The sequence below is a fragment of the Ursus americanus genome, chromosome 14 (assembly GCF_024610735.1).
Source record: "Ursus americanus isolate L20-20 chromosome 14, mUrsAme1.1.p, whole genome shotgun sequence".
In the NCBI taxonomy this organism is placed as follows: Eukaryota; Metazoa; Chordata; class Mammalia; order Carnivora; family Ursidae; genus Ursus; species Ursus americanus.
The window spans coordinates 69,490,289-69,512,573 of NC_142140.1; the positions used below are offsets into that span (position 1 = coordinate 69,490,289).

The window sequence follows — 22,285 nt, forward strand, 5'->3', positions numbered from 1 at the left end:
GTGTAATGTGCGGGAGTTACTTAACTTCATGCAGCCACGTCACATGTTCTTCACCTGTAAAGTGGAGAGGATGGCCATCTCCTCCCACGGCTTTCCTGAGGATTCCATGAGACAATGCATATCCACCCAGTTCAGTACGCAGTATGTTCTCTTTCCTTGACTTCTTTGGCTTTACCTTTCCCCTCCTCTGCTTCATTTCTTCCTGTATTACAATCCATTTTCATTGTCCTGACCAATTGGCATTCCCTCTGGGAAGCCTCCCATTTTTCCACGGCAAGAAATCATTTCCGGTACTCTGCTCAGACGTATGAACTTTTCTCCATAATTAGATTATTAATTCCTAAATGTCAGTGACCTTAAAAGTCACAGTCTCATTCAACTTTGTATCGTCCTGGAGTCCAGGACACTTCAGGCACTCATGAAGTGCTAAGCAAAGAGAGGCTTCCTTTACTGGCCTGATAACCCAGAGAAAAACTGCCACACGAGACCTTTCAACTTTGGCAGGAGTTAATCTAGTGCTAGTTGTGAACTGTTTGAACCCAGAAAGGAGGCAGTCATTACATTGTCTCCAACAAAGGGACTAACCCTAAAAAGACTCCAGATGATAGATTAGTTTTGTATTGTCCCCATCACAATATTTTAGTTACTTTTTTTTTAAGTCAGATAGAAACTATAGTCAATTTGATGATGGTTATTATATTTTAGGCTCCTCTCAAATCCATACACATACCCTCTCCTATTTCATCTTAAGCTTTCTTGATCTTCGGTGGTAAAGAGTCTAAGGAACACTAGTAGGTGATTCCTAAGTCCAGAGGCTGTGCACATCAGACTGTGATGATGATTCTGAGAAACGGCTTCGAGCGGAGGCTAATGGGTTTATGGACTTGGTTTTATGACTTTGTGTTTGAATTAAGGAACTTAAAATAGGTTAAGAAGTTGAAGTCCGAGATCATTTAAAAAATTTTCCCTAAGTTTGGTAAACATGTAGGCATTTCAACAGTCAGTGCCCGAGATCCTTCAGCAGCTCTTAATGAGACATTCTAGAACTGTGTTCAACTCGGGTAGGTGTACTCGGGATGCACAAGATTATTTGTGGGGGTGAGGAAAAGCTTTAGAACTTTTCCTCTTAATTTGTATACCTTGTCCTTTATGCGTCAGCTTTCGTGAATGTTCTATAATGTTCACATTCATTCAGTGGTCCGTGTACTAGGATGGCTATAGCAAAAACAAAACCAAAAAAAGAGCAGGGGCACCTGCCTGGCTCCGTTGGTGGAACGTGCAACTCTTGATCTCGGGGTTGTGAGTTCGAGCCCCATGCTGGGTGTAGAGATTACTTAAAAATAAAATCTAAAAGCAAAACAAAACAAAAAGCCATCACCACAAAAAATTACAAGTGTAAGTGAGGATGTGGGGATTGAAACCCTTGTGCATTGCTGGTGGGAACATAAAATGGTATAGCTGCTGTGGAAAACAGTTTGGTGATGCCTCAAAAATTTAAACATAGAATTAACATATAACTCAGCAATTCTACTCCTATGTATATACTCAAAAAAACTGAAAACAGGGACTCAAATAGATACTTGTGTACCTGTGTTCTTAGCAGCATTATTCACAATACCCAAAAAAAGGAAACAACCCAGGTGTCCAAATAAGCAAAATGTTCTATATACATATAATGGGGTATTATTCAGTCTTAAAAAGGAATGAAATTCTGATACATGCTACAACATGGATGAACTTTGAAAACATAATGCTAATTAAAGTAAGGCAGACATAAGGGGAGCCTGGGTGCCTCAGTTGCTTAAGTGTCTGCCTTCGGCTCAGGTCATGGTTCTGGAGTCCCAGGATTGAGTCCCACATCAGGCTCCCTGCTAGGCAGAGTCTGCTCCTCCCCTCCCCCTGCTTGTGCTCTCTCTCTCTCTCAAATAAATAAATAAAATCTTAAAAAAAAAAAAAAAGCCAGACATAAAAGGACAACTATTGCATGACTCTACTTATACGAAGTACCTAGAATACTTAAATTATTCTGGAGACGGAGTACACTAGTGGTAGCCAGAGGCTGGGGAGAGGAAGAAATGGGGAATTATTGCTTAATATGTGGAATTCTGCTGGGGATGATGAAAAAATTCTGGAAACAGATAGTGGTGATGGTTACACAATATTGTGAATGTACTTCATGCCACTCACTGAATATTTAAAAATGGCTAAAATGGTAAATTTCATGTTATGTATGTTTTTCTACAATAAAAAATATTAAAAAATTAGATTTGCACTGAATAAAAATCTTTCAGTTATTAGCTATCACCATAAAACAGAAATTATATCTTTTTTTTTAAGATTTACTTATTTATTTTAGAGAGAGAGAGTGCATGAGTGGGAGGGGCAAAGGGAGAGAGAGAGAATCTTAAGCAGACTCTACACTGACCGTGGGGCCTGCCACGGAGCCCAATCTCACAAACCTGAGATCTTGACCGAGATTAGGACCTGAGCTCAAACCAAGAGCCGGTGTCTTAACCAATTGTGCCACCCAGGTGCCCCAGAAATTAGGTCTTTAAAACTGGTAGAGGGGCGCCTGGCTGGCTCAGGGCGTGGAGCACGCGACTCTTGATCTCGGGGTTGTGAGTTCAAGCCCCATGTTCAGTGTGGATTACTTAAAAATAAAATCTTAAACAAAACAAAACAAAACTGGTAGAACAAGTTTTTAAAAGATCATTTAAAAAAAACCCAACAACCTGAGCATGTGTCTATGCAGTCAAGATCAAGGAACACTGCCATATGCTATTATCAACGAATATACTCATGCTTGTAAGTACTGTATTTTTAAAAAATTATTATTGAAGTACAGCTGATACACAATGTTACTTAGTTTCAGGCACAAGAAGTACTGTATTTCCTTATTATTCCTAAAAGGAGTATTTTTTTTTTAAAGGTTTTATTTATTTGACAGAGAGACAGCCAGCGAGAGAGGGAACACAGGCAGGGGGAGTGGAAGAGGAAGAAGCAGGCTCATAGCGGAGGAGCCCGATGTGGGGCTCGATCCCATAACGCCGGGATCACGCCCTGAGCCGAAGGCAGACGCTTAACGGCTGTGCCACCCAGGCGCCCCCTAAAAGGAGTATGTTAATAAAGATGTTTACTAAGGGGAATATTACTTTTTGTTAGTTTCCTTGATCTGTGACTTACACATAGCTTGTCATTAACAAGACCAAACATATGGGAAACTTCTTCTGAATATTTGGTCATATCTGTATCGGATGGAATGATCTATGTACTGCATGAGAATGGTGTCTAATTCACTGCAGTGAGCAGTTATAACAAGTATTTCCAATACTAAGCTCTTCAGAATGCATTGTTTTGATTATTCCCATTCTATACTTCTATCAGATGAGTTCTACTGCATTTTCCTTCTCTTTCACACTTGGGTCTTTCCTTTTCACAGTTCATGTCAATCTTTGTCACTGTGGGACTTCTCTTTGGTCTCTGACTTGATCTTCTTCCCTGATGTTTATTAGCATTTCTTTTGTGGTTTCTCATAGTTTAAGCAAGTCCTTTATTTTTAGACTTAAAATTCTAACTTATTAAGTAAATAAAAGCTCTGAAAAGTGTGTAGCATTCTTTAATTGGGTAAATACTCAGCAAGACATAAACATTTTTACAGATACTTAAATACTGCTAGGTTCAGAATAGGGGTTGTGTAGAAATGGCATATAAATACTAAGCTTAATTATTAAAAAAAGAAGGTAAATATATATTTAGAAATATATAAAGTGCTCATAAACAGCTAACCTATCAGTTCACCCATCAGCATCAATGTCTATGAATAAGCATTGTTTCCAGTGAGTCCTTGGATGCCTATGTATTCTTTGGTTAGCATGATCATATGGAAATCCTATCAACCGAAACCTTAGGGAAAAACACCTATTTTATTTATATATACGTGTATTTATGTATAGAAATATAAAATTTTTATTTTTATAAATTAGGACCAGAAATATATGTAACCTTTGTGTCATGTTTTGAAGTTTCTGTAACTCCCTTAAAGAAACAGAATTCATGTTTTAATTTATTTTTTAACTTATTTTTGTTTGATTTTTATTGAGATATAACTGATGGGTGCAGTTTCAGGTGTACATAGAATTCATAATTTTAAATATTACTAATATATTCCATTCTCAACAGGGTACAGTGAATACTTAAGATCATACTTTTTTAGAAATCCCAAATGTACTGGATCAGAAAGAAAAAAGTGAAATGAGACTAACACCTTGAGGCTGGATCGAAATATAGCTCAATGAGGAAAATGCTGAAGAATTATTCATGGTTAAAAAGCAGTATTAAAAATATCCTGATAAGTTCTGTTTTAGGAAGTAAGGTGGATCAGATGTCTGGAGGGACCTTCTTAGCACAGAATGCCTGAACAGGTGAAATGAAAGGCCAACATGTTTTAGGATGTATCGCTGAGGGGCACCTGGGTGACTCAGTCAATTAAGCGACTGCCTTTGGCTCAGGTCATGATCCCAGGGTCCTGGGATCCAGCCCCATGTCGGGCTTCCTGCTCAATAGGGCGTCTACTTCTCTCTCTCTCTGCCCCTCCCCGCCGCTTGTTCTCTCTCTTTCTCAAATAAATAAACTCTTAAAAAAAAGAGAAAAGAGTGTATGGCTGAATTAGTAGGAAAGTAAGGGCTATCTTTGGAGATCTCAAACAATAGGTAAGCACAAATCCAGACAGGTAGAGGGCACTGGAACCCAGGGAACCTACGCCTGGTGGCCTAAAGTCAGGGCAGGAGGAGATAAAGGTTGGGTGCAAATAAGGAGACCTCTACATGAAGACAGGACGTTTAAGAGGCCAAATCTACAGCAGGCGAACTAGGAGAAAACCCACTTGAAGCAGAGATGGTGGAGCTATATCTCTGTCTCAGGTTCCAGAGGGAAGGAAAATGAGGAAAACGTCATCCCCTACGAACTGTGAAGCACACGCTTGTTTTCACTTGGTGAGGCACACTGTGTTTTCCAAAAATAGCTACAGCAGTATTTCTAGTCCCACATGCACTTAGAGAACCTTGCTGTCCCTATCAACAGGTGGAGTCTATTTCTCTCCTTGAATCTGGATGGGACTTGGGATCTGCCCTGACAAGCAGAATGCGGTGAAAGTGACACTGCCTGATTCCCAAGGCTAGACCATAAAAGGTCATGTGGCTACCTATCCCTTCGTGCAGGCTTGCTCTCAGAATTCTTGCCCAGGAACCTGGCCACCAGCTTAAGAAGCCCAAATTACAGGGACTTACCATATGTGGATGTTCTGGTCAGCTCTAGCTGATTCAGGTGATTCTAGTCCCCAGCCTTTGGGGCTGCCAGCTGAGGTACTAAGCATTGTGGCGTGGAGACTACTGTGCTGTTTGAAGCCATGAGACATAAGGAATCGTTATTGCCTTAAGCCACTAAGTTTTGAGATAATTTGTCACACAGCATTAGACAGTTAATGCACTTGGGTTTGGGCCCTGAGCTTACGCTAGCTCTACAGTCTGAAAAATCTCAATCTAAAATTCTGGTTTGGAGGGGCGCCTGGGTGGCTCCAGTCATTAAGCGTCCGCCTTCGGCTCAGGTCATGATCCCAGGGGCCTGGAATCGAGCCCCGCGTCGGGCTCCCCGCTTGGTGGGAAACCTGCTTCTCCCTCTCCCACTCCCCCTGCTTGTGTTCCCTCTCTCGTTGTGTCTCTCTGTCATATAAATAAAATCTTTAAAAAAATAAAATAAAATAAAAAATTCTGGTTTGGCGTGATCTAAGGTGGGCAGTACCCTTTGCTGACTGGCTGAAGCAGATATAAATCATCAAAATATTATAAGTATGGTTCCAAGAAACATGTGCTTATGATTAAAAAAAAAAAAAAGACCCGCAAAATACACTTGGAAAGAAGTCACTCAGAAGGAGTTACTGAAAGAGCAGAATCAGACACAAAGACTCCAAAAACTAGAATTATTAGAAGCAGATATATATATTTAAAGAAATAAAAGAGAGGATCAAACTATGAAAATGTAACAAGACTATTCTATTTGCAAAGAGAACCTCTGGATATGAGAAACAGATTAAAGGACAACATTACTAATCATCTCAATACATATGTAAGACTGTTATAAAACATTTTATAGACATTAAAGCAGGCCAGTGTAAACCAGCAGACTGTAAAATCATAGATGGGAAGACTATATTGAAAATATGTCAACTTTCAAAAAAAGAAAAAGAAAATACATCAACTTCCCTTATATTGATCAACAGTCAGTGAAATTCCAATGAAAATGCCAGAAAAGTTTTTCCTTGAACACAACCAACCTTATTCTAAAATGTATTTGGGAGAAAAAAGGGTCAAAAACAGCAAACACACCCTGAAGAACCACAGATCAGAGGGCGTATCATACCAGATAACAGTGTATAAAAGCTACAGTAATTACGGGGTGCTTGGCTGGGGCGCCTGGCTCAGTCGGTTAAGTGTCTAACTTTGGCTCGGGTTGTGATCTCAGGGTCCTGGGATCCAGCCCTGCGTTGGGCTCCCCGCTTAGTGGGGAGTCTTCTTCTCCCTCTCCCTCTGTCCTTCCCTCCACTTGTGCTCCCTCTCTCTCTAATATTTTTTTAGATTTAGATTTAGAATCCCCTGAATTTTAAAAAAAATTTATTTATTTGAGAGAGAGAGCATGGAAGGGAGGGGCTGAGGAAGGGGAAAAGAGAGTCTTAAGCAGACTTCATGCTGAGCCAATGGCAGAGCCCCCAAGGCGGGGCTTGATCTCATGACCCTGAGATAATGACCTGAACCTAAGTCAAGAGTCAGACCCTTAACCGACTGGGCCACCCAGGCCACCCCAATAAAATCTTTTTTTTTTTTTTTTTTTTTTAAACGGAGTGCTTGGCTGGCTCAGTCTGTGGAATGTGTGACTCTTGATCTCAGGGTTATGAGTTTGAGCCTCACGCTGGATGTAGAGATTACTTAAAACAATAAAATCTTTTTCGTTTTAAGATTTATTTATTTATTTGAGAGAGAGAGAAAAAGAGAGAGAGAACACAAGCAGGGGGTGCAGCAGAGGCAGGGGAGAAGCAGGCTCAGCAGTGAGCCCAACATGGGGCTCGATCCTAGGACTCTGAGATCAGGACCTGAGCTGATGGCAGATGCTTAACCGACTGAGCCATCCAGGCACCCCGAAAATAAAATCTTACAAAGACCAAACCAAACCAAACCAAACCAAAAACTACAGTAATTAAGATAGCATGATATTGGCACAGGGATGTCAAAGTGACAAAGAGAACAGTATAAGATACAGGGAAATCTCATGTATGAGAAGTGGAGTACAGTCTGAGGGGAAAGGAGGGGCTGAACTGGTTTTCCCCAACTTCAATTTTTCCCTCTAAACCATTCTCCACATTGCCACCAGAATGAGCTTTCTAAAACACAGACCTCGTTGTGTCAATTCTCCACCAAAGATAATCAGTAACAGCCTACTGTAGCTACCATAGCAGCTTTCTCCCATGTGTAAATTAATAGGTATTTCGGTGGTTACATAAACTGGAGAAATGTTGGATGAAACAAAGGTAAACAGGCTATTTTATAAGACTTCTCAAAGATGTTGATTTTTTTTTTTAAAGATTTTATTTATTTATTTGACAGAGATAGAGACAGCCAGCGAGAGAGGGAACACAAGCAGGGGGAGTGGGAGAGGAAGAAGCAGGCTCATAGCGGAGGAGCCTGATGTGGGGCTCGATCCCATAACGCCGGGATCACGCCCTGAGCCAAAGGCAGACGCTTAACCGCTGTGCCACCCAGGCGCCCCAAAGATGTTGATATTCTAATGAGGGCTGTGAACCTCTAAGTGCGGGACAGCACATCTGGTTAATATCTCCAAAATTTAATTTAATGGCAGTTTGATGAACTAGTGGGTCTTGGAACATATACTGGGAATCAAAATAGTTATTTCTTCAATTGATACAGCGTACTAGACAATGCGAGAGGCAGACTGGGTGTAATGGTTTAGAACAGGGTCCAGGGGGTGCCTGGGTGGCTCAGTCGTTAAGTGTCTGCCTTTGGCTCAGGGCGTGATCCTGGAGTTCTGGGATCGAGCCCCACATCGGGCTCTTCTGTTGGGAGCCTGCTTCTTTCTCTCCCACTCCCCCTGCTTGTGTTCCCTCTCTCATTGGCTATCTCTCTCTCTCTGTCAAATGAATAAATAAAATCTTAAAAAAAAAAAAAAAAAAAAAAAAAAAAGAACAGGGTCCGGGAGTCTCTATATTCTAGCTGGTCACTTTAGTCAAGTTATTTAACCTCCTTGTGATTCAGTTTCCATATTTGTAAAACAGGAATAACAAATGACACACACACAATGTTTTATATATTTAATAATGACTATCATGGGATTGCTGAAAGTATTAAATGAGGAACTAATAACAAATAGTACATTTCTTTCCCTGCCCCTTAAAACTGGCAATGTAGTTAGAATGAATGCTCATTTAAGTCCAAGACTTACTGATGCTTGTACTACTGCCTAGAACAGTGTGGCCCATTTCCTATACACCTAGTCCTATTTTTAAAGACCAGCTCGGAAGAAAACCTCTTTGGAGAAGTTTCCTTTATCTAAAACCTTGAGATGAGAATTCATGCTTTTCTCCACTTGTGTCCATAGTATCTTCTCTATCAATGCTATTACAGCTTTCACCGTATCGTATCACAAATTACTAGCTTCCTGCTTTTCATGTTAAAGTAAATTAGGAGTGTGGGTCATGTTTAATCTGCACCTTTTGAATGAATTGGGGATTTTAAAAGTAATTAGAAAAATAAAAGAAATTTAAAAATCACAAGAGGGGCGCCTGGGTGGCTTGGTTGGTTAAGCCATCAACTCTTGATTTCGGCTCAGGTCATGATCTCAGAGTCTTGAGGTGGAGCCCCGCCATGGGCTCCGTGCTGGGCGTGGTGCCTGCTTAAGAATCTCTCTCTCCCTCTCACTGCACCCCCCACCCCCATGCTCTCTCTAATAAATAAATCTTTCTAAAACAGTTACAAGAGAACAATTTAAATGGCAAGTTCAGTTCAGAGGAAACACTTGCAAGACAAAGATACTGTATATTTAATATGTACCAAGGGGATGCCTTATATTTTTTCATTTGAAAAAATTTTGGTTTCTGGAAGTTCCAACCTGCTAAAAAATAAGGAGAAATTTACTGAAGAAGCCATTGCACTTATAATACTTGGTAAATAAAATCCAGGTTTCTCTCCAAGAACTTGAAACAAATTTGTTACTATTTGCCTCCCGTGGTTGTACTATAAAACATAAAAGCAAACAATGAGGCCATTACCTCTACCTATTTACAATTAACATCCGTAACAGCACAAACTGAGAAGAAAAAGCTCGTAGACCCATATTCTCAATAAATATGAAAAACGGGTTTAACCTCACTGGCAACAAAAGATTTTGAGGGGAAAAAGTATTATGTCAAGAAGTAACACATAAAATACAAGTCCATGCTAGAAAGGGTGCTATATTAAGGCAGATACTCTCATTACCTGTTAGTGAGAATATAAATTGGTATGTTTTGGGGAATTAGATTTGCATATGAAGCTTTAAAAACAGCCACATTTAGAAATCAGTCCTAATGAAATACGATGAAATACATAAAAATGCTGTTACCTGTGTTAGTGCTAAACTGGCAAAACCCCCCTAAAGATACATACAATAAAGGGATGACTAAATTAGGGTTTATCTCAATGAAACCATTTAAAAGGCTATTATCCTGAAACCAATGTTACACTACACGTTAATTAACTAGAATTTAAATAAAAACTTGAAACAAACAAAGGCTATTATTATCTAGTTCTTATTGACATGGGTAAATGCTTACATTATGTTTCACAAGGACATCTTGCAAATGAGTCTAGCTTGTTTCACTGTTTTATTCCTAGGGTATATAGAGTAAGGACTAGCATATAATTTTTTTAATTACAAAGTTATTTTTTTAATTAAAACTATGCTTTTTAGAGCAGTTTTAGGTTCACACCAAAATTGAGAGGAACGAATGGAGATTTCATATATACCCCTCGTCCCTACACAGGCACAGTCTTTCTCATGATCAACATCCCCCATGCAAGTGGTACATGTTCCAATGGATGAACCTACATTGACACATCATAATCACCCAAAGTCCATAGTTTACATTAGGCCTCGCTCTTGGTGGTGTACGGTTTGCGGGTTTGGACAATTGTACGATGACATGTGTCCCTTGTTATTATACCATACAGTATTTTCACTGCAGAAGAATCCTCTGTGTTCCTCCAACTCATCCTTCTTTCCCCCCAACCCCCCCGGCAGCCACTGATCTTTTTTACTGTCCTTCTAGTTCTGCCTTTTCCAGAATGTCATATGGTTGGAATCATACAGTATTTGGCCTTTTCAGATGGGCTTCTTTCACTTAGTGATATGCATTTAAGGTTCCTCCATGTTTTTCATGGCTCGATAGTTCATTTCTGTTTAGCGTTGAATAATATTCTAACATCTGGATGTAGTTTTAGTTGCTTTCAAGGTTTGGCAATTTTGAGTAAAGCTGCTATAAACACCTGTGGATAGGTTTTTTTCGTGGACATGTTTTCAACTCCTTTCGGTAAATAACAGGGAGGGTGATTGCTGGATGGTTTGGTAAGAGCATGTTTAGTTTTTTTTTTTAAGATTTTTTAAAAAAAATTTATTTGACACAGAGATAGCCAGTGAGAGAGAGAGACAAGCAGGGGGAGTGGGAGAGGAAGAAGCAGGCTCCCAGCAGAGGAGCCTGATGTGGGGCTAGATCCCATAACGCCAGGATCACGCCCTGAGCCAAAGGCAGACGCTTAACGACTGAGCCACCCAGGTGCCCCTGAGCATGTTTAGTTTTTTATAAGAAACTAATAGTCTCCCAAAGTGGCTGAAGCATTTTGCATTCCCGTCATCAATGAGTAAGAGTTCCTGTTCCTTCACACCCTCACCAGCGTTTGGTGTTGTCAATGCTATGGATTTTGGCCATTCTAATAGTGTGCAGTGCACATAATTTTTCTTTAAAAAATGGCTTGTTTATTAATTTTTACATATAATTTCTTTTTTTATTTATTTAAATTCAATTAATTAACATATGCACATAAATTTTTAATAAATATTTGGTAGGGTCAACCTGGGTGGCTCAGTCCTTAAGAATCTGCCTTCCACTGGGGTCATGATCTTGGCGTCCTGGGATCGAGCCTCTTGTAGGGCTCTCCACTCAGCAGGGAGTCTGCTTCTCCCTCTCCCTCTGCCTCTCCCCACTGGTAGTGCTCTCTCTCAAATAAATAAAATCTTTAAAAAAAATAATAAAAAACAAATATTTGGTAAATGAATGAAAACTAATGTTCAGTGAAAAATGTAAAATTGTATAAAATGGGATTTCTGTATAAAATGGGATTTCTGTACAAAATCAGTGTAGAAAAAGAACTGTAATGACACACAACCAAGTGGGAAAAGAGGTCATGGGCATTTGTTAAAAACAGCTTTATTGAGGTATAATTTTACATACCCACTGTCTATGTACAGTTCAATGTCATTTATACAGTTGTGCAAATACCACCATAATCCAGTATCATGGTCAATTTTTGTTTTCCCAGTCCATCTTTTCTGTATGGTTAAGGAGGACTTACTCTTTGAGAGGCCTCTTCACTCAAAGTTGGTGGAACTGAACTCTAAAATTACCTATAAAATTACTTCCTAGTCTCATGATCCGAATCTCTCTTCAATTTGACATATGTATCTTTCTAGCACAAAATGGATTTTAAAAGCAGCAGGAAGGTCCTGTGCTACCTTTCGCAGTAAAATGTTAAGGGCTTGAGCAGGTACGATACAGCCTAGATTGTCTGGACGTCCCCAACCAACCTGGGAAGTTGGCCGATGCAGTCCACAGGCTGGGGCCACCATCCTCCGAGAAGTGCCCAGAGAAGGGACTTTCGTTGTATTCACTTAGCTCCCTAAACTTAGCTTCCCTTCGGGAAGAAGCCGACTGAGATCAGCACCAGAATACCCTTCACAGCCCCAGCTCCCAGCGCCCCGCCTATAGCCTCCTACCTGCAGAGAAGCAGAGCAACGACAGCCGGTGCCTCAGGCGGGCCAAGCCCAGCACAGTGGGAGCAAAGAACATGGCTTCATCGTCGGGGTGCGCGATCACTAGGAGGGTCCTGCTTCCACCTCCCGGGACGCCAGCCGGCTCCTGACTCTTCATTCTTTCCCAGGAGTCCCAAACCCAGAGGAACCCCCAGGCTAGGACCGCAGCTCCCAAACATAGAAACCCCACGGCTTCCATCCTCTCCAGGCGGCACTGCGCCTGCGCAGGAGGAAGGCTGCCGCACACCCAGCCTCCGGCGGGAAAACTGCACTCGCGGAAATTGCGTTCCGAGTTTAAGTCCGTTTTGCCGACCAGAGGCTTAAAACGCTGGGTTCCTGTTGTGGTTTTACAAGGACACCCCCCAACCGTTCTTTATCTAGTTCTACTTTCTGCAGCATCTACGACGTCTTTTTGCCTTCTCGATTTCGAGACGACTCCCTTGCCGTCCAGCTTTCTAGCCTTGTCCTTACAGTGCCATGGGTTTAAAAAGAAGCGTTTGAAAATACCCGCCCTCCCTATCTTGAATTCCCTCCTCTCCATTCACCATTTTGTGAATCATTTGTTAAAACCTGAGACTTTCTCGTAATTATTTGGCTCGCCCCTTTATCCGGATGAACCGACTTTGTTTATCCTTCATTTTGGCATGTGGAGTGGTGGCTCCTCTGAAGGAAAAGCACGCGGTTACGAGGAACCGTCCAGTGATTTCTCTAGAAGAGTAAGGCTGAGAGAGCGCACTTCGTAGTCGCGAGAGCCACGGGCTCCTCCGACGGGTGACTCTAGATTAAGGAAAGACATCACGGACAAATCAGCATCGCCTGACATGTCAGTGAAGTCCCGCTGCGAATTACAGCCGCAGCCCTGGAAACTATCTTGGGTAGGTCGACGTGCAGCCCTCCGGCTCCCAGCACTGGGGACCTGACTTCCCTCCCCGCAGCCCGGGCCCGAGGAGGCGGCGGCCATGGTGCCGCCGCGCCGCGGAGGGGTCTCAGGCCCTTCCCTTTCCCACGCCCCGGGGAAGGCCCCGAGCGCGCGGGAGCCGGCCGGCTCGCGGCGGCCGCCCCGGCCCGAGTGCGCGATGGCAGCGCGCTGTGTCCGGCCGGGCACAGCGCGGCCCCGGCCCCGTCTCCGCTCGAGGGGACCGCCGCCGCCAGGCCGAGGGGAGAGCCGAGGGGACCAGGCGCGGGGCGACCCAGGAAGCTCGGCCGAGGTAGGAGCCGCGCTCGGCCAGCGGAGGGAGTCGATCTCCCAGCCCTCCGGAAGGAGGAGGAGCCGGCGCCGGAGCCGTCTTAGCGGCGGCCGCCGGACCCGGGGGGGAGGGAGAGGGGTTGAGTCAAGATGGCGGCCAAGGTGGCGAAGCAGCAGCGGCGGCGGCGGCGGCGGCTGGAGTGAGCTCCCAGCTCGCCGCGCCGAGCGAGGTCCCGGGGTAGGGACGCGCGCCGGGGCCGCGTCCTGCTCCTCAGGCCCGGGGGCGCGCCGGCTACCACGCTCCGCCAGCTTCTGGTGAGTAGGCCCCGGCGCCCGCAGCCCCGGCCTCCGGGCCCCCCGCTCGCTCCGGGGCTTCCGAGGGCTCCCAGGGCGCCGGCCGCGGGAGCGGCTTCTCCGCCCGGCGAGGGGCGTCGCGGGCCCGGTAGGTCGGGTCCCGCCGCAGACGCCCAGCCTCTTCCCCTCGGCCGCCCGGGGCGAGTCGGGCGCGGCGGGGAGCTGGGGCTGGGCGAGTGGAAGAGGCTTATGGAGTTTGGAGGAAGAATGGGCTGCGGCCGGCCGGGTGCCCTGTGGGGAGGGGGCGTGCGGAGTCTTGCGGGCCGACCGAGGGAGCCCGGGAGGGCCGGGTGAGCCCAGGTGGGGCCGGCGCAGGTGGCGGGCCTGGGCGCACTCTGAGGCGGAGTTGGTGGCCGTCTTGGGAGTGTGGAAGGGCTTAGGGAGGGTGACAGCGATGGACAAGTGAGTGAAGAGCAAACTAGTTCACCTTCTGAGCAAACCACTTCGGGGTGTAATGGCGAAGGGTGGGTAGTGGTGGAGATGGCAAAGATCGGAACCCTCTACCTTCTGCCTTTTATTATTGGTGTTTGGGTGAAGTCAGTGAATTCTCATAGAGGAAGAGGGATTTGGGAAACTGTAATTGAGAAACCGGTCTTAATGGAGAGCAGACTGAATTCTTCGATTGGACTGGATGAGGTGTAGTCGTTATTGGAGGTGGACGTGGGACTAAGTGGTATTTGTGGAAAGTGTTTGCTCAGGAAGCGTCAGTTTTCTTCTACTGGTGTTGCATGCCATGGCGCCACTTCAACAGAGTTAACCTTGGAGAGCAGTGGCACAGGTAATTCTAATCTTTGGGATTAGTGTATTCACCTGCATCAGATTTGCTTCCCTAATCGTATCCTAATTAATATTGAAATTTGCGTTCCTTGTGTGCGTCGTGGTGAGGCAATGGTGAGAGGCGGAACACTGAGCCAAGAGCAACAGGCCCGGGATTTTAAAATGCCCACAAATATTCATTCATTCGTTCAGCATATCTTGATCAATAGCTGCTGCCAATAGGTCACCTGGGATTGTCCTTTCGATAACTGAAGAGCCCTTGGCGTTATTTAATTTTTAATAGTTTAAAAAATGTCTTAATGTATCCTTTCATAAAGATATTTATTGGATGAACCAAGTAGCCTGGGCTCAGGAGCAGATAGAACGATTTTAGAATCTTATTTAGAAATGGGTAAAAATTACCGAAGAAATAAACATAAGTTGTTGGAGGAAGAAACAGTGTTTGCATTCGCTTATTCTGTTAGATCCGGTGGAAGCTTATTTATTTATTTTAATATTTATAGTACACAGTTGCCTTCCCTTGCTTGAAGCACACCTGTCAATGGAAATCAAGGTTAACACACGTATATATAAATGTGCACATACTTACATATATACATAAGGATGGGATTACTTGCAATACCAAAATACTCTTTCCTTTTGCAAAAGGCTTGCCATATGTTGAACTACTCCCCCAGAGAAAATACAATACGAAGAGTCCTGATTCTTCCTTTTACTATGTAACATTTTGGAACATTGGTCAACCTTTCTGTGCTTCCGTTTCCTCATCTATGATAGTAGGAAAACATCCACTCTCCTCGGGTTGGCTGCTGTGATCCTAAGAGAGTTAATAGTTATGAAATTGCTTTACACAGGTAGAAAGGGTTATGTTTCTGTGAGGTAGTAACAACTTCCTTTGCACTCCTGAATTGCTTATCTGCACCTCTCCCATGGCATTCACACTTTCTACCTTGTATTTAGGAACCAGTTTTATCTACTCTTGAGATCAGGATAGGCCCTTCTCAGATTTTATCTTTACGGTTAAGGCACCATGTAGGATTTTATTTTCTGTGTAGAATATTGACACTGCAAATGTTTGTTGAATGAATAAACATTGTATTCTAATTAGAAAAATGTATTCACATTACAACTTAACCTGAATAGGCCTGTTACCTACTATGACATGTATAGCTGTGATTCCCTCCATGGCCCCTGAGGAAGATGTATTTTTAACTGAATGTCTTGTTGAATTTAATCAGATAGTAAAACTTTAAGTATTTGGTATGCTCACATAATTTTTTAAAAGAAAGTCCTTGAAAATAACTTACGTTTCGTTGAATTTAATTGAGTAAAAGTTGGTTCCAAAGCTAGGTAAATGTAGTCAAGTTTTTGTAAGCTTTTTTTTTTTTTTTTTTTTAAATTTGGGAAGTGGTGAGATTTTCTTGCCATTACTGCAGTAGGAAGTAAAGGCTTTTGAATAGGCCAGGGGTTGATGTAGGTAAATGTCAGGCTATTTGTTACTCAGTTTTTTGTTTTTGTTTTTGAATGTTTTGTTACTCAGTTTTAATTGTATTTTGTGATCTGTCTTAATTGCAAGTTCCGATTCTTACTGATGCCTGGGAATCGTGGAGGTCCAGCGTACTTAGTTACTTCTGTTTCTTCTCTTCAGACGTTGCATTTTACTAGAATACCTTGCAAAGAAGTAATAAAGATTGACCAGAATTTATTTTCTTTGGATTTATTTGTTGATTAGAAATTCATATGTAGTTCATTCACTTGTTCAGCTGTTGTGATGTGCCTTTTATGTTCAGGGTAAATTACTAAATGCTGTAAAGGTACAAAGTTGAGCAGATCAATTAAGTACACAAATAAGGCAGTCTCTAGATTGCCTGATATTTTGTCCTTTTCAGGTCTGAGGATGCAAGAAGTACATTTAGATTGATGGTTAAGAAAACAGTTTTTTTTTTTTTTTTCCCCTGTCAGGACTTCCTAGGAGTATTGAAAAGCTATGAAAAGCTTCTGTCATGTAGCAATAACTGTATGTAGGACATCTGTTTTTTATTTGGTATTCTTGTGGTGGTGGTTTTCCTTGAACATTTTTACTGTTCTTCTACCATTTTTTTCTACCCCAGAAGCTTGTGTGGTCAAAATATTACTTGGATAGTCTTCAGATACAGCATGCTTATTTTTTGTTTGTTTGTTCTCTTTGCATTTGAGAGTGAGACCATACAAAGCCATGTTAATGTTTCTGTGGAGTTCTTCATTTGGATTCTTCCGTGTATACTACTGTTACTTTTACTTAAAAGTGATCGCAAAAAAAAATTTTTTTTAAATTGGTTAAATTAAAATGCTAATAATTTATAGAATTATAGGATTTAGAGTCATAGATGATCTAGTCTTATTTTCCTCGTGAATAAGCTGAAGGTCACGGAAGTGAAGTGATTTGCCTAAATTGTTGCAGTTGGCCAGTGGTAGAATCCAGTCTTCCGACATCCAGTGTCGGACTCATTCCATTACACCATCTCATCCATGGGATGATTCAGTGTGATGATTGACAATTAGAACAAAAATCGGGGTGGATGGGGAATGAGAGATTACTTGCTCAGCTTAGGTATTGAGTTTATCTTAACTTTAAATTTCCTCAATGAAAATATAGTTTGAAAAAAAATTAGTATTGATCTATATCAGTAATATGATCCCTGGGAATTATTTGGTTTGCTTAATTTTTAATCTGTGATGAATATCTTCTTAAACAAAAATGTCTTTGAGGTTATCTGGACCTAGTGATATTTCTTGGAATTGAAGTATTAACAATAATAGAAATTGTATTATGTCAATGGTTAGGAACTTCTGAGACCCAAATAGGTTAAATTATTTTATAAAATAGCTATTGCTGGTTTTTCTCCCTTTTTCTTTTCTTTTCTTTTCTTTTCTTTTCTTTTCTTTTCTTCTCTTTTTTCTTTTTCTTTCTTTCTTTCTTTCTTTCTTTCTTTTCTTTCTTTTCTTTCTTTTCTTTCTTTCTTTCTTTCTTTCTTTCTTTTTTTTTTTCAAAAGATTTTATTTATTTGGGATAGAGCACAAGCAGGAGGGTGGATGGGCAGAGGCTCCCCACTGAGCAGGGAGTCCGATGCAGGGGATGGATCCCAGGACCCCGAAATCATGACCTGAGCCCAAGGCAGACGCTTAACTGACTGAGCCACCAGACACCCTTGCTTCACTTACTTTCAAACTTATGGATTGTTTTTTTAAAGTATGAAGGACTTCAGTTGTTAAAAGCTTAGATAAATAGCGTAAATATGAACTGTGTTCTTAATGCTATGTTGAAAAGAGTACATGTAGTATTTAGTTTTCTATAGGTACTTATGCCATAAAATTTATTTTAAAGAAAGAAGCATATTGTTCTTCTTCAACTGATATCCTCACATGAGTACTGAAGCATGTCATATTTATTCCATTTGGGCTGTTAGATAATATGTCTGTTTGGCCTAATGTGCCATACTTCTGAAATCTACCACATCTAAATTCTGCCTATTTTTTGAGGGTTTAATCACATATTACTTCAGCCAGGAAGTCTCCCTCCTACTCCCTCTTTTCCAAAGATGTGTATTTCTCATTTTGGAAGTTCTTAATGCTTTACTTATGCCTCTACTATAATATCATAGTTATTTATGTACATGTCCATTTAGTCCCTGCTAGACCATAAGCCCGTTGTGGGCACGTCTGTATCTCCTATCTACCCCGACTCGCAAAATAACACTATACCTGGGAAGTGTGTAATAGAAATTTGTTAAATGCTTGAAAAACCTAGCTGCCGGAGATACTTGGTGCCGTTGTCGCAGAGGCCGGATTGATACACGCATGGGAACTTGATGAATAGTTTATGTAAATTTAAAAACAGAAATTTACCAGTATCAGCGAGAGAAAAAGTATAATCCGTGAATTATCAAAACATTTAAAAAATATTTTTGTCAGTTTACTGGGATTTTGGGGAGAAAGAGAAAATAAGGATGGGATTGGTTCATCTGGCTGTATTTCCAGATAATGTTAGAACAAGAATATGTTAGTATATATATGGGGAATTTTGGAGTAGTTTCAGTGGTTAGAAAAAATTGTGAATCAGGAATATGGAATAGTTTGTTTATATGATTATTGAAGAATACCTTTGAAGGGTTCCCTTCGAAAGAATAGTACTGATTAGTTTTATATCAAAAATTAAATCTTTAAGTAGACTAGTCAAGAGCAAAGGAAAAGTCAGGATGACCAAATTATTTTGATTCCCCCCATCCACTGTCCACTTGAGGAATAAAACTTGGGCTGGGTTTTTTGTTTTCATTTTTGTATTTATTTGGGTATATATGAATAAACTGATATCAAACCAGAATAAGTTGAGATTACATTTTTCTAGGAAAATTTGACACTTGGTTTTGCTTCGAGGGTCCCCTCTCTGGTTACAGTTCACCTCTCCCCCCATACTTCTGTTTAACTGACAGACCCTTCTTGACATTTGTGTTGTCGTGGACAGAGTAATTTGTTTTAGGCAGCTCATTTCCTTTGGCAATAGCGTGTAGATTTGTATAACTTGGAAATATTTGTTTTAAATTGTAATCATCATGTCTTTGAACTCCTGTTCAAAGACGTTTAACTTTGTATTACGTTTGATTAGGTTCTTTTAATTCAGTTTTGAATTACAATAACTTTTATGTATTTGGAATGAAACCAAAACTTGTGCTTTCTAGGAGTTACAGCCTAAAATATACACAGTGTAAATATACCAGATGTAGGGAGTATATAGTCCATTAACTCTATGTGTGTGTGGGTGTGTATGTGTTGGGGGGAAGAGGGAGGGAGGGAGGGGAAGAGGGAACTGAGCAGAGCAGGAGGGGAAGAGTAGAAGGAGAAGTGCTGTATATTCACACAAAACCATTTCAATGAGTGAAGGAGGATGTGTTATTTTAGAATCTTTGTCTTTCATCTATTATAAGTAATATGTTGTTTTACAGAAGTATAATATAGAAGTATATAAAGAAGTTGAAAGTACCACTTCCTAGATATAATCTTCTAAGTGTTTGTTGCATATTCTTTCAAAAAAAATTTTTTTTTGGTGTGTGTAATTTCCTGTATTACAGGATCATAATATATTGTTCTTTTATGTACTACTGTTCCATGTTGGTATATTTAGAGCTACTTCTGTCATTAATGGCCACATAGTATTCTGTTTATGAAAATACCATGATTTGTTTAATCAATTTATGGCTACTAGTGTTTTTTGTTTTGTTTTCAGAAAAACAAAGCTGAGGTGAATTTTTTGTGTGTGTTTATTTTGTGTACTTGTGCAAGCAGCTGTGTAGGATAGTTTCCGGAAGTGGAGTTGCTGTTACCTGAATAGTATGGGTTTGGAAAGATATCGATACAAGTGTGTCAGTATGGTCCAAACCCTGGCCAGTACTGGATGTTACAAATGAAAACATCTTGACAGTTTCAGAAGTGGGGGCGGGGGTAGTGATTCTGCTTGGCCTTTTATCATATACTACAGAGGTTGGAATGTTTTTATGAGGGGAGTTGTATTTCTTTTATAAATTGCCCGCTTTTGGTTATTTTTGGATGAAGTTTTTGGTCTTTTTCAGATTGATCTGAAGAGCTCCTTGTATATTAAAGTATTTACTTTTTCTAACACACGCACTCTCTCCACCCCCAGCTATTCTTTTGTGTGTTTGTTTTTGAGAGAGAGAAAGAGACAGACAGAGAGGCAGGGGGAGGGGCAGAGGAAGAGAGAATCTTAAGCAGGCTCCATGTCCAGCACAGGGAGGCTTAGGCTTGATCTCATGACCCTGAGATCATGACCTGAGTCGAAATCAAGAGTCAGACACTGACTGAGCCACCCAGGTACTTCTCTTCTGTGTTATTATGTAGTTAGATATACCCAGTCCTGCTCTGTGCTGGCTGTGTGACCTTGGGCACATTACCTACCCTCCCTAAGCCTTAGTTTCCTTATTTTTTGTATTATTATTATTATTATTTAAAGATTCTATTTATTTGTCAGAGAGAGAGAGAGAACGCGCACAAGCAGGGGGAGCGGCAGGCAGAGGGAGAAGCAGGCTTCCTGCTGAGCAAGGAGCCCAATGCAGGACTCAATTCCAGGACCCTGGGATCATGACCCGAGCCGAAAGCTGACGCTGGACTGACTGAGCCACCCAGGTGTCCCAAGTTTGCTTATTTTTAGATTGGAGATAATATAAAATAACATTTAGCACAGTGGTTGACACATAGTAAGTAAATAATAAATGTTAGCTGTCTTCATTAGTAGTCCATAAATGGCTTCTGGGTTTCATGCTCTACTTAGAAAGACGTCCTTACTCTAAAATTTAAAATATTCACCCATTGATTAAACTAAAAAAGTAATGTGAGGAATATTATTGTACAGCATGCTACTCTGCTTGTTTTTGTTTTTTTTTTTAAAGATTTTATTTATTTGACAGACAGCCAGCGAGAGAGGGAACACAAGCAGGGGGAGTGGAAGAGGTAGAAGCAGGCTCCCAGCGGAGGAGCCCGATGTGGGGCTCCATTCCAGAACGCCAGGATCACGCCCTGAGCCGAAGGCAGACGCTTAACGACTGAGCCACCCAGGCGCCCCTACTCTGCTTGTTTTAAAGAGGAAAAATAATGTATACATATTTGCTTGTATGTTATGGGATATTTCTGAAACGAAACCCAAGAAACTGGTAACGGTGGTTGTTGTAAGAACTGAGTGACTGAGACATAAAAATGAGAGGAAGACTTTTGACATATGACTTTTTGTATTTTTTAGACAAAGAAGTCCCAGATTTTAATTGAACTTTAATTTTTTTCCTTTTCTTTCCTCTTTTTTCACTTCTAATTTTTTTTTGATCCATCTGGAACTTATTTCCGGGGTAGGAAGTGAGGTAGAGATATATTTTGGGGGAGTATATGTGTGCATGTTTTCTCCCCCGTTGTGTGAGCACCGTTTAGTGAATAATTCATCGTTTACCCCACTGATTAGATTCACAACTTTTGTCATTTACTAAATACGTTTGGAACTGTTTCTAATTTATTTAATGTTCTTGATCTCCTTTAAATTGCTGTTGTTTTATAATTTTATTATTTATTTATTTATTTATTTAAAATCAGAGAGAGTGAGCACAAGTAGGGGGAGTGGCAGGCAGAGGGAGAAGCAGGCTCCCTGCTGAGCAGGGAGCCCGATGTGGGACTTCATCCCAGGACCTTAGGATCATGACCTGAGCCGAAGACAACTGCTTAACTGGATGAGCCACCCAGACATCCTTTATTATTGTATAAAAAGATTTACTTATTTATTTTGGTGAGAGAGTGCGTGAGGGTACACGCGTGCTGGGGGTGGGCAGACGAAGAGGGAGAGAGAACTCCAAGCGGGCTCCCTGCTGAACATGGAGCCTGATGTAGGGCTTCATCTCACCATGACCTGAAGTGAAACCAAGAGTTGAGTATTTAACAGAATCACCCAGGCGCCCCTGTTTTACGATTTTAATGTTGATGGGGTTAGTCCCCTGTTCATTACCCGTTCCCCCCCCCCCCAGACTTTTACAATTCTGGTACATATATTCTCCCAGATGAACTTTAGAATTATTCTGTGAAGCTCAATAATGTATTTTGCTGAGATTTTTATGGGTAATACTGAATAGTGTTTAGAAATATCGAATTTATAGGTTAATTTTGGAAGATTGTATGTACTTCCTCTGCTTTTGTTCAAGTAGACTTGTTTATGTTCTTCAGTAGGTTTTCAAATTTTTCAGATAATTTCTATCCATTTCTTCTTTTATTCCAAAAATATGGTAGGTAATCAAACAGTTTATATTCTATTGGGGCAGG

At 41.3% G+C, this 22,285-nt stretch overlaps 2 protein-coding genes across 24 annotated transcripts in view; one reads left to right on the forward strand and one right to left on the reverse strand.

Annotated features, from left to right (window-relative positions):
• The window catches only part of PIGL (phosphatidylinositol glycan anchor biosynthesis class L), a 78,925-nt gene extending 66,235 nt beyond the window's left edge, over window positions 1-12,690 (reverse strand). For 2 of the 3 annotated variants that reach the window (XM_045778310.2, XM_045778309.2), the window contains exon 1: window positions 12,091-12,690. In XM_045778310.2, the coding sequence (XP_045634266.2) occupies window positions 12,091-12,325 (235 nt within the window). In that variant the 5' untranslated portion in view covers window positions 12,326-12,690. Of the gene's footprint in view, window positions 1-54; window positions 7,658-12,090 lie in introns of those variants that run through there. The other variant, XM_045778311.2, reaches the window with a different exon arrangement.
• A 179-nt stretch (window positions 12,691-12,869) lies between these two features.
• Window positions 12,870-22,285, forward strand: part of NCOR1 (nuclear receptor corepressor 1) — a 148,335-nt gene continuing 138,919 nt past the window's right edge. For 20 of the 21 annotated variants that reach the window (XM_045778290.2, XM_045778304.2, XM_045778298.2 and 17 more), the window contains exon 1: window positions 13,428-13,627. The gene's annotated coding sequence lies outside the window, so the exon portion shown is untranslated. Of the gene's footprint in view, window positions 13,002-13,427; window positions 13,628-22,285 lie in introns of those variants that run through there. The other variant, XM_045778291.2, reaches the window with a different exon arrangement.